The 13402-nt window shown below is 37.4% G+C and overlaps 1 protein-coding gene across 4 annotated transcripts in view; it reads left to right on the forward strand.

Annotated features, from left to right (window-relative positions):
- The window catches only part of LOC5576272 (tubulin alpha-8 chain), a 41887-nt gene that overhangs the window by 21107 nt on the left and 7378 nt on the right, over positions 1-13402 (forward strand). For all 4 annotated transcript variants that reach the window (XM_021851852.1, XM_021851850.1, XM_021851853.1 and 1 more), the window contains exons 2-3: positions 5587-6805; positions 12330-12902. In XM_021851852.1, the coding sequence (XP_021707544.1) occupies positions 5587-6805; positions 12330-12409 (1299 nt within the window). In that variant the 3' untranslated portion in view covers positions 12410-12902. The remainder of the gene's footprint in view (positions 1-5586; positions 6806-12329; positions 12903-13402) is intronic.

Below are 13402 nucleotides of genomic sequence, written 5' to 3' on the forward strand. Positions count from 1 at the left end.
AATCAAATTATTCGATCAGTTTCATGCACACACCAGCAAATATGTTGCCAAAATGTGATTGTGTTGTTTTATTTGAAAAATATTGACATTTGAAAATTTAATTGAACAATTTGTTGGAACTACCGTTTTTTTCGTTCCCACTTGCCCCGCGGTACCTTATATCAAGTGGAGAGTAGTATTTGGTACTTTAGTTGCGTCGTCTGCTCTTGCGAGGCCGAGCGATGCAATCAAGATCAATGTTGATTGTGTATGCTGAGTAATTTATTTATTATATTGGTGAGTTCTTTCCGTTTTATACGTTGTTTAAAAAAAAAGACACGGTCACCGTCTTCAGTTATTTAGCTGCACAGACTGTATCTTAACACTAGACAACGGACAAGCATGCTCCAGTGGCACAGCAGAGAAACATTTCTGACGAAAAGTTTCAATGGCTGCAGCGGGAATCGAACCCTCACCCCATGACACGATGCGCTTAAAGGCCTGGTGACACTAACCACACGGCCACGAGGCCCATAATAATATCTATATTTTGTCTCATATTATATTTCCATACTATTTGTCAAACGATTTTGCTACTTTTCCTCGAATGTCGCTTCTGCGAATGACAGTTCTCCGAATAATCCTTTTCCTCGAATCCGATTTTTCCGAATGACCTGTCACTTCGAGAAGTGATGCAGTTCATGAAGGTGCAAGAATAGTTCTCAGTGACAGAGTGCTACCAGATGACTGGTTCACTACTCTGAAATGTAGGAAGTTGTGAAACGGGATATTCGGAGAACAGACATTCAAGGGACTGACGTTCGAGGAAACGACATTTGGGGAATCAATATGTAGGGCAAAGTAGCGCAATCCCCACTATGGGCGATCAGGTGGCCAATAATCGAAAAAATGATTTGTTCTGTTAGGTTTTTCTTGCACATCATTCCATAGTGAACACTTCTATTAAATGTTCCTGGAATATAAGGGCATGATCTCGTATAGTTTAATTGATACAGTGTGTCAAAGTTAGAATTTTTAAGAAAAATAAAAAAATAGTGAAAACACAAGGTACACATTGAATACAATATACTGCATAATCGCAATATTTTCTACAGATCTTTATACACTGTCCGAAAGCTTACTCAAAAAGTCATCTTAGAAAAATAAAATGAAATTAAATTTCGTACCTTAGGTCGGAAAAATGCGGGGAGTGCACTGAAAAAAATATACAGTCATCTCTCCCTTACTCGATATTGAAGGGACCATCGAGTTAGGGAGGTATCGAGTTACAGAACACAAAACCAGTGCAACTGCGATCCAAGGGACCATCGAGTTAGCCATGAAAACCAACTTTTACTATGGTTCTCTAACTCGATATCGAGATACGGAATATCGAGTAAGGGAGAGTTAACTGTATTTGATTTTTTATCGATACTTTACACATCCCATACTTTTTTGTCCCAAGTTGTCCCAGGCTAAAATTTAATCCCAAGGGTACTTTGAGATGTAAACAAAAGGATCGTGAAGAATTTAGCTGCACAAATTTGCACTTTTTTGATTTAGGGCTTTTTGAAATTTTCCAATATTTTTAACCATTTTCTATAAAAAACAGCTAAAAAATAATTCAAAGGATGACTGAATATAGCTAAATCATTCATATCATCGTTTCTTTGTAATTTATAATATTTATAATGGTTTGCACAACGTTAATCGCATAAATGGCTTATATACATCATTAGTAACAAAACACAGTGGCGTCTCGTCCTAAGGTGCACTTGGTGCACTGCACAGTCAAAGATTTCAAACTAACAAATTAAATATATATATTATAATTCTCAAAACTTCCAACATTCATAATGTGTAGTTGCTTGAAAATGTTGTTTGATTTCTTCACCATCAACTGGTCCATCGCCCTCAGTGAACAAACCGTTTGATTCTCCCCTCCATGGTCTTGCTCAACCAGCAAGCGAATACAGCGAAGCAAACAAAACAAACTGCCATGCGTCTCCATCGTATTGCAGAGAATGTTCATTTCAGCCGTGCACTCTTTCTTGTGCACGAAAATAGCGTGTATGGACACAGCAGGAATGTGAATTTGTATTGACATTTCTAGAGCAACAGTGGCGTTGTATAGTGAAAAAAATATTTTTGGCCGTCAGTCTGTATGGAAACCGGCCATAGTGAATCCCTTAATTAAATGGGCTGTATGCGCTTTATCTCAAATATTCAGTGTTATTAAAGAAATTGTTGGTTAAATTATCTTGAGAGATGCTTCGATAACAGCACGTGATTATTAAGAGGCCCAAGACCACTCTCGAAGTTTGATGAAATATGTTAATGTTTAAAGCTGAAAAAATTTTCAACTTATATGTTCTTAAGACAGTCAGTTCATACCCTTGTTTATTTTGGACCAATAATTTTCAAGTGAACTTTCATAGTCAAGTATGCAAAAAGAGCAGCATTTTCGTGTTATTAAATTTGATTAAATTCTGTAATTGATACTTGACAATTCCAAGATTCACAAATATATCCAACGTAAAACTACAAAAGATAAAACTATAGCGAAATATATTGAAATCCAGAGCAATTGTTGACTTTTTTTTTTCATTTTGATATCACTTCAAGAGCGATATTTTATTTTAATTTAAGCCAGCCGTAGCGGTAAACGCGCAGCTATTCAGCAAGACCAGGCTGAGGGTCGTGGGTTCGAATACCACCGGTCGAGGATCTTTTCGGGTTGGAAATTTTCTCGACTTCCCAGGGCATAGAATATCTTCGTACCTGCCACACGATATACGCATGCAAAAAATGGTCATTGGCACAGTAAGCTCTCAGTTAATTACTGTGGAAGTGCTCATAAGAACACTAAGCTGAGAAGCAGGTTCTGTCCCAGTGGGGACGTAATTCCAGAAAGAAGATTTGGCTGAAAATTGAACACCTCTTTTTAAAGTTAAAAAAAGTTCGAACTTTCTAGATGTCCTGCTTTTAGAAAACTCAAAAAAAGTCTTTGTTAACTAAGTTATTTGATTTATTTTCTACAGAAAAAATATAATATTTTTCTATATGTATGTATAATATATGAATACTTTACGTTCAAATATAATCAATCATTTGAAACATTGAATTTTAAGTATTAATTTATTTATGATTAACTCTAAAACTTTTCTTTGCTTCCTAATCAAATTTTCTTAGTCTGACAGGACTGAGAATACACATAATACTTCGTTAAAAAATATTTCGAGTTATGGTTGAGTAATTATCGCTGAAATGTGATTACCATTGGCATACATAATTAGAATTACAGTTTGTTTCCTATTTCGCTTCAATTTCATAAAACTAGAGGAGAAGCGTTTTGGTTAATAAAATTACGAGGCGAATGAACTGGCTAATTAAGTTTAAACCCTCATAAATAAAAAAAAACAAAAAAATAACTCAAAATGCTGAACCCTAGGCTTGACAGTTTGCAAAAAGCTCAGTTTTTTGAAAAAAAAAATCTATGTAACAATTTTGTTTAAAAAGCGAAATGCAATAACAATATATTGTTTTAAAAAAATTTAATTTTTTTTCTTATGCCGAACATAAGAAAAAAAATTAAATTTGAGGCGGACACAAAAACGTTTTCAAATAAACGGTTCGATGAGGTTTTTGGATTTGCACTCGATGATCCGTTTTACATTGAGTGATAGGTTCTAAAAGACTGAGTTTATTTCATGGATTGAGATTAATTTTAAAGTGCACATCGTAATAGTCTTAGTTGTTAGACTCTAATAAATAGTCACAGGCATTGTTATGGTAGTTTCAATTGGTACAAAGAGTAAATAATTTTCACTTTTTACATTAACAAATTCATCAACTGAATCATTTTAAGCCCATGTACTTGATATCTTCGTTCCATATTTTAATAGAAATGGAATACAAACTAAATACGTGCAAAAGCATATTAGTTTTTGTTTGTTAGGAATGTATATACAAGTATTTGTGATATTTGTAATTTTTATATATTAAATGTTGGTAAGGGTTTTTGGATTTCCGTTTATGATCTGTACAGACTAAAAATCGAAAACCTTTAGCAAATATAACCTCCGTCATAGTTGATCCCTATCTACTAAAATATATGTGATATTTCTTAGAAGAAAACATCATAACGCCTGGAAACAGAAGCGCCCTCTGAGCTATAGTAACGCCCCGTTAAAAAAGGGACGACTAAGAAGCTCAAATTTTATGACGACAGGGCTGCGTCCAACCAGCCGGTGGACATTTCTTCGTCCTCACATACCTTCAGAAGTACTCGGAGGATCGACTAGTAAAGCTGTTCCTGTGCTTGAGAAGCTCGACGGGGATCTCGTCCTTCCCAGCAACCTTATAGTTCTTCAGCTCGTCGATAGCCTTTTCAACCTCTCCTATGGTCGGTGGATCCACAGCTTGATCGTCAGCATCAATGTTCATCCTGTTTCTTGCTACATTTCCATTTTCACCGTTCAAAAATTGCTGAAAGTGCTCCTTTCTCCTGGCAGACACCGCCTTTTTCTTCTCGATCATTGCACATGGCGGGCACTGGTACGGTATTGTGCCGCGCCTTTGACCGTTGCATAAAATCTCCGCATATCGTTCCGGTTCATACTATCTTGCGCTTCAGCTACCACAGTCTATGTCTGTCACTCTCTGGCACATCGGCATTCACGGTCTCCGGTTTTCGGCCAGCGTATTTCATGGATAACTACGTTCGCCTCGACATCCTTCAGTTAACGGACCAGTAAACCAACACGCACGGGTTTATTCAAAGTTCTCACGTTTCAAGATTCGACTTTTCAATCCTTTATTCGTTGCCAGGTCTTCTTCGTAAAATCTTACCGTTTTCAACATTTGTTTTTGGACCCCTAACTGCAATATGAGCAAAATGGTAATGAAATTGGTAGGGGAATTCACGTATTCTCGGCAAACTTGTATTGTTTTGTACATCGGCTTCTTTTGTATTGTTTTGTACATCAGTGTGACTATTGTCGGCAGCCTCATTCTGTTTGGCAGCTTTACAATAAGAACTGCTGGTGAATCTATTTGGCAGCTCCAAATCAGTCGCATTTTGAGGCGTGTTGATTTGAATTGATGACATCTATGGCAAAATTGTTTATTCAGTCTCGGAAATTTCGTCAGCGGGAAGCTGGCTAAACAAGGAATCATTTGAATGTCTCGATTGGTGTGTTTCAAAAGAAATCTATTGTGTATTTGTGTATTCAAATTTGGTTGCCGATAATAGTCGAATTGTGCCGAAGCCATAAATTACCCTAAACAGTTTTTTTTTTAAGACAAACTAGTAAATATATAAAAAGATAAAAATCAGAAATTACAAAAATACAACTTTTGAATCGTTGCACTGACAAAAACCTTGTAATTAGACTAAACCGATACTGACCGGAAATCATCACATAATATTACCAACATGATGTATTGTTTTTTATTTGGTCAACAACGAAAACAAACATCAATATTGTGGGAAACTTTCGGTGACAGCAAGAACATATGTATAATCGCCCATGACATGTTTGCATTGCATGATTGCGGTTGTAAAAACCATACGTACTGACTCAAATATTTGTCGTCTGTTTCCAGCGTGAAATTATCCAACTACACGTGGGACAAGCCGGCGTACAGATTGCGAGTGCGTGTTGGGAGTTGTACTGCTTGGAACATGGCATCTACCCGGACGGGCGATTCTGCGACTGCACGATTTACGACGATTGTAGTGCTTTTTTCAGCTGTGACAAAAAGGGCCGCTGCGTTCCCAGAGTTGTGATGGCAGACTTAGAGCCCTCGGTGATTGATGAAATCCGAATTGGTGCCTACCGGCATCTGTTCCACCCGAGCACGCTGATCACCGGCAAGGAAGACGCGTCGAGTAATTTTGCCCGGGGCCATTTCACGCTGGGGCGAATGATGATCGAAGGCGTAATGGAGCGGATCAGGAAGGTTGCGGAAGGGTGCTCAACTGTACAGGGTTTCATGATCTTTCACAGCCTGGGTGGTGGGACGGGAAGTGGCTTTGGAACGCTAGCATTGGAAAAGCTGTTTGACGACTATGGCAAAACAACGAAAATAGAATTCAACATCTTCCCTTCGCCTAGGATCTCGCCGGTAATTGTAGAGCCGTACAACGCAGTTCTTTCCACGCATGTAGGGATGGATTATAGCGATTGCGCGTTTTTGCTCGATAATGAAGCAATCTATGACGTATGTGATAGAAGTTTGAACGTTCGCGAGCCTACCTATACGAATTTGAACAGACTAATTGCCCAAATTGTTTCGTGTATCACGTCATCGCTTCGATTTACTGGAGCCATCAATGTAGATCTACTAGAATTCCAAACCAATCTGGTCCCCTTCCCTAGGATCCATTACCCACTGGTTACCTACTCGCCGCTCATCCCCTTCCGAAACGCCAAACATGAACAATTAACTACATCACAAATTACATCGGAATGTTTCGAGCCATCCAATCAGTTGGTCAAATGTGATCCCAGAATCGGAAAATACATGTCCTGTTGTATGCTGTACCGAGGAGACGTATCCCCTGTGGACATCAATCGCTCGATCCAGGAATTGAAATCCAAGAGGACCGTTAATTTTGTCGACTGGTGTCCAACGGGATTCAAGATTGGAATTAACTATCAGCCCCCGATAGCCGTGCCGGGAGGAGACTTGGCGAAAGTGGACCGGGCGGTGTGTATGCTCTCCGGCAATACGGCGGTCCGAACGGCTTGGGAGCGGATCGTACGAAAGTTTGAGCAAATGTTCGATCGGAAGGCGTTTTTCCACCACTTTGTGGATGAAGGTTTGTATCTTAAGGTGAAGATGAGTCAAATCCATATCTCAAGTCTTCAAGAGCCCAAATCACGAGAACCAGACATCTATTTGAGCTGAAAACTTGATCGATTGGTCACCAGCAGCGAGTGACTAATCGATGAAGTTTTCAACTTAAACGACCTGCGTCTGATTAACAGATTTGTGCTCTAGGAGATTTGAAGTGTAGCGAATCTGTAGCGATAATAATGGAAAATTGTTTCACATTGTTAATTTTCTCGGTATGAGGGCCAGATCATCCAATAGCCTGCTGTTTTGTTGATATGGGATAATTTTTAAAAGCTCTAAGCAGACTCCATACTGCCCATAAAGCATAACTGTCCCATATGGATTTATGAAACAACACCTTTTTTGTCGCCATATTTTAATATATCTGGACAAACATTTCAAAAGGGCACATCGACATTGGTAAACATTGGCTTTGCAAGCCGCTGTTGAGCCCAATTCAACTTGATCATGCAAACCAATACCACTATTAGGAAGAGCTAACACTAATCTTTCTGATAGTGGTGTTAGTTTGCGTGAGCGGGCTAAAAAGGGCTCAACAGCAACGTTTCAGAAAAAAGGCTCAAGATATATATAAAGTTTATTCAGTCCCATATGGTCGAGGTTCTGCTAAACCGCACCAAGTACCATTTTTTTTCCAAATTGAGTTTTTTACACCAGAGGACTCAAATAATCATAACCTTTCTACCATAAAAATATCAGGTAATTTGAACAGTCCCTTCTAATCTTAGATCACAAAAAGGACATGCAAAACTGTAATTTTGTTCAGCCAGAGTGAACCATAAACAAACCAACGCACGTCATCAGAGGGAATTTATTTTTCAGAATTTATTTTTGAAAGTGAGGACCTTGATTCAATACATATTTATTAGTTCTGTAAAAATGGATAACTCGCTTAATCAAAGATACCTACACTCCCGTGCAAAAGTTTGGGTTCACCCCCTCAAAAACATACAAAAGTGTTCTGTCCATATCTCTGTGATTACACGTCCAATTGAAACTCTTTAAGCCGCATTCGAAAGGCAAAGAGTTATTCTTACTTCGTATGTATTTTTCCAAAAACATTTTTTGAATTTTGTATACTAATTTTTTACTTAAAGTTGTGACATTTTTCAAAAAACACACTGAAAATTCATATTCAATTTCCTCAGCATTGGGTCGACCAAAATTTTAAATCAAAGTGTCATTAGAATCGTAATCTTATATTCTTTGAAGTGACCCCACGAAATTTTTGCGGAAAAATCTGGAAAGTATTCAAAATCAATGAAACAGTCAGTCAAGTCATCGTGCAAAAGTTTGGGTTCACCCCTCAGTATGATGCAAATCGTGCAAAAGTTTGGGTTCACCTGAGCCGCATGCACATCATTTTTGTCAATATCTCTGCCATTTTTCAACCGATTTTAACAGTTTAAAGCTTTTTTGAGCGCAAATAATGGCGCGTACATGATCGGTTTGAGATTTCACAGATTTAGGTAAGTTCAGGTGAACCCAAACTTTTGCACGATGACTTGACTGACTGTTTCATTGATTTTGAATACTTTCCAGATTTTTCCGCCAAAATTTTGTGGGGTCTCTTCAAAGAATATAAGATTACGATTTTAATGACACTTTGATTTAAAATTTTGGTCGACCCAATGCTGAGGAAATTGAATATGAATTTTCAGTGTGTTTTTTGAAAAATATCACAACTTTAAGTAAAAATTTAGTATACAAAATTCAAAAAATGTTTTTGGAAAAATACATACGAAGTAAGAATAACTCTTTGCCTTTCGAATGCGACTTAGAGAGTTTCAATTGGACGTGTAATCACAGAGATATGGACAGAACACTTTTGTATGTTTTTGAGGGGGTGAACCCAAACTTATGCACGGGAGTGTATATGGAAAGCGTAGGAAAGCCGTTGCATTAATATCAACATAGATACACAACACAACAGCATGTCCAGACCTTTGAATAACAACGAATTCTTCCCAATCTTAGTACATAAACATTTGTGACATGAATTCCAATATGCATGGGAATGATAAATATCATTTGTCTCAAATTTTGCTTGTGTTGTTGAAAATTATGAAACACATCCAACCATGCCGGACCAAGAACCATATTTTTTATTTTTGTTCGGCCAGAGTGAACTGAATTTAAACATATGAAGCACTGTTTAAATAAAACCCAACAACATCGGTAATTTATGATGATTTTCTTGTATATTTAATCTCTGATTACTTATTGGTCGCTGTCGAAACCGCGGATTTTCAGTTCATCGGAGAGTATGCGAGTGCTTTACGCGTGCTCTGTGATTACGCGTCCAATTGAAACTATCTTAGCCGCATTCGTAAGACAAAGAGTTATTCTTACTTCGTATGTATTTTTCCAAAAACATTTTTTGAAATTTGTATACTAAACCTTTACTTAAAGTTGTGACATTTTTCAAAAAACACACTGAAAAAGAATAGGATTGACCAAAATTTTTAAAACAAGGTGTCATTAGAACCATAATTTTATATTCTTAAAAGAGTACTCACGAAATTTTTGCGGAAAAATCTGAAAACTATTTAAAATCAATGAAACAGTCATTCAAGTCATCGTGCAAAAGTTTAGGTTCATATGAGCCGCACGCAAATATTTTTTGTCAATATCACTGACATTTTTCAACCGATTTTAATAATTCATAGCTTTTTCAAACGCAAATAATGGTGCGTACATGATTGGTTTGAGATTGAACAGATTTTTCGTGTTTTAAGTAAGTTCAGGAGAACCCACTTTTGCTCGATACACCATACTGAGGAGTGAACCCAAACTTTCGCACGATGACTTGACTGACTGTTTCATTGATTTTGAATAGTTTTCAGATTGTTCCGCAAAAAAATCGTGAGTGCTCTTCGAAGAATATAAAATTACTATTCTAATGACACCTTGTTTTGAAATTTTGGTCGATCCAATGCTGAGGAAATTAACTATGTTTTTTCAGTGTGTATTTTAAAAAATGCCACAACTTTAAGTTAAAATTTAGAATACAAAATTCAAAAAATTTTTTTTTGGAAAAAATAAATACGAAGTAAGAATAACTTTTTGCCTTTTGAATGCGAGAGTTTCAATTGGACGTGTAATTCCAAAGATATGGATTGAACACTTTTGTATGTTTTTTAGGGGGTGAACCCAAACTTATGCACGGGAGTGTACAATGGTTGCTTTGATGAGTTTTCACTTTTTACTCTTTAGTTTTCAAAATGACGTCCAAGTAAGAGGCGTAGCGTGTCTAAGTTTTGCACGCGCATTTGATACTGCATCGGGAAAAGGGATGGTGGCCGAAATTTTTAAATCAATCAAACTATTGAAATTCCCGAAACAATACATCGTCCAGCATGTCTCGGAATGCGGCTGCTACCATTCCTAAATCATCATCATTGTGCTGTTCTGGTTGGACTGGACGAGCTGCCACTATGGGAAAATGGCATGATCAAGTGGTATGATGTGAACAACGTGGTTTTAAAACTCAAATAGCACAACCCTCTCAACATCCTACACTCAGGCAAATGGACTATCGACATTAGACTGGCCCTTAAACAAAAAAGTTGTAAAACTCAACGGGGCACCCCCTAAATTTTCAACTCAATTGGTTGCTCCACCAGCTGGCGCATTCGATTTGAAGTTTGTATGGGATATTCATCTCAAATATATTGAAAATTGATCCTATGTCACTGTTTCGTTCCGTAAACTAATTGTTGGCGTTCAAATAAGCTCAGAATGAGAAATACACTAGTTGATACCCAAATGAACATAATTGGAGAAGGTTGTATCTGGATTTAATCTCATTTTCATTACTCTTTCAGTTGTTGAAAGTTAGGCTTAGATCAGCACTCCCGTACAGTCACTTATATGCATGCGACATATGCCTCAGCTCGCCCAGCGTCATAGGTGGCTATGATGCGCTTAGTGGCTACCTCCAAGCTATGTTGAAGAAATACAAGCAGTATTGCATGATATACTTCAGATGGTTAAAACACCAACTTTATTAATTTTGACCATGATACAATCTTCGCCATTACATCAAGTAGTGTTTTATACATTCTGGGTCCAATTGAACGCGATCATCAATTTTCCTGAACCAAACAGTAGATGATGTGCTGTTGCTCATATGTTTGAGCTGAAAATCCCATACTAACTTCAATTCAAATGCGCCAGCTCAAATAAGCTGAATTTTTCATAAAGGCTTCCTTTAACCCCAAGAAATAATCCTGGGGAGTGCCCCGTGGAATCATACAACTTTATTTTTCTCCCATACTGAGCTGGGCTAGTCTAATCCACATACATAAGAACTCCCTATGAAAATTCGCCACAAGGAAGCGGGTTGACATTCATAAATTTGCCTTATGAAACCAAAATTTGAAAACAAAAAATGTATACGTGGCAACCTGGAATCGAACCAAGAACCTTGCGATCGATAGGCCCGTGCGTATACCACGCGCCTATCGCAAGGCGTGATGCTGGAACGGTACATAAAGCGCTCGCATTGCAATAATCGTTCCTCCTTTCATAAGGCAAATTGTATAAATTTCGATAGTCCAGTTCGATGCGTGTAGAACTCCGTCCATTCAAACGGTATTTAGCCTTGGTCAGATGGAATTTGAAAATAAATAATAAATCCGTGGAAAATGAGCAGTAGTTAAAATCAAATTGGTATTCGGTGACAAATAAAGCACAGCAGTTCTGATTTGGCAAACCAAAATAATAAACATTGTTTCCTTTAAATATATGAGTTAAGCTATTAAAAAGAAAATAAGAAATTTTTTGTATTTTGAATTATACGATAGATACGATTTTTTTGTTAAGTAATTTTTGCGCATTCCAGTATTTAAGTCATGTCAAAACCATGTAAATGTAACCACAGGATCTGCTGGATTACATAACATATTATGTAAATATTCATGACATGCTACGCTCCAATTATGTGCATTATATATCACATTTACACGCAATGTGATATAAAAGAGGCGAGGAGAAAGTGCTAAAACTGACCCAATCTGTATAAGGTTTTAACTTGAACGGGAGCAGAGATTATGATTAATTTAGGTCGATTTGAAGGACTTTTTTTCTCAGTATTCGTGACATTAAATTAAAGCAAAGTAATCCGTCATTCGTTTTGGAAGCCATGTTGATTTGGCAGCTAGCAATTTCAAAGTGAAAAAACTCAGTCATCAAAAGACATATTGATTCAGAAAAGTATCACTACTTGCGTTTACTTGCAAAAAGTATGCTGATAGTTTTTCAGCTATGACAGTGCAAAACCATGTGATTTTCTTTAATTTTCAATCATGAGACAGTTTAGCCACAATCATCAATGGCCAGTACAAATTTCAATTAATTTACTGAAATGTCACTTATATCCTACTGCTTCCAGGTTCTCGGTTCTTTCCATTTAATGCTATAGTATATCGAATAAATAATTATTATGAGTGGACATTCATAATTTTCTATTATTTATATTCCAGGTCTGGAAGAGAGTGACCTGTGCGACGCCAAAGAAAACTTGTCAACGCTTATTTGCGACTACGAAGAGGTGGAAAGATAGCGATCCTCCGTTCTCTGGAATGCATTTTCGCAAAATTGGCATCATTATTGTATACTGCCATTATGCACTTATTACATGCACGTAAATTTTCCGACATGATTTGATAAAAGTACTTGCCATACTCTTGTGCATTTCAGTTAACCGTATACATTTCCTCCAGTCAAGATCAAACATGAGAAGATTTCATTGTTTGCTGGCCGTTCTTTTCCTGGCGATTCCCGCTATTCGATGCTACTGTACGAAGAACATTGTCGTAGATCTTACGGATAGCTGCACCTACGATCCGTTGATGGCTATGTCCAAGCAATCCGGGTGGATGTTGTCCCGTGATAACTGTGCCGTAACAATAACTGCCGATGTATTCGACATACCGCCGGTGCTGTATTTTGATTTTACCGATCCGGACAAAAAATATACCCTGTTTATGGTTGATCTCGATGGAGCAAGCAAGGAGGGACTGGTGTTTGTGCATTGGTTTATGGCAAACATTCCGGTAAGTAAGCATTGTTATTGATTAGTCATGGTTTTGAAAGCATCATCATTATCCTCATTATTCCATTAGAACCGATTCCAGAATGTTCCAAGCTTCATTATTTCTTCATGAAATCGCTCCAAATTGTTTGTTATAATTAACTTATAGTGGAACGGTGGGGCTTTTAAAATTTCTCGAATCTTATTTGCAATATTTGTTCTTTTTTTGTCGAAAGACCATTTACCAAATTCTACGCACGCGTCAAGGTGTATTGGTCGGTGTCCAGACAGACCGTACTAGATGGTATGTTATCCTTCTAAAGACACGTTAAGGTGAAGATGAATCGAAGCCAAATCTCAAATTTTAAAGAGCACGAATCTGGTGAACCAAACATCCATTTAAGCTGAAAACTTAATCGATTAGTCACTAGATTGGTGGTGACCAATCGATTAAGTTTTCAGCTCAAACGGGTGTTCGGCTCTCTAGATTTGTGCTCTTGAAAATTTGAGGTTTGGCTTCGA

Source organism: Aedes aegypti, chromosome 3 (assembly GCF_002204515.2).
Source record: "Aedes aegypti strain LVP_AGWG chromosome 3, AaegL5.0 Primary Assembly, whole genome shotgun sequence".
Taxonomy (NCBI): Eukaryota; Metazoa; Arthropoda; class Insecta; order Diptera; family Culicidae; genus Aedes; species Aedes aegypti.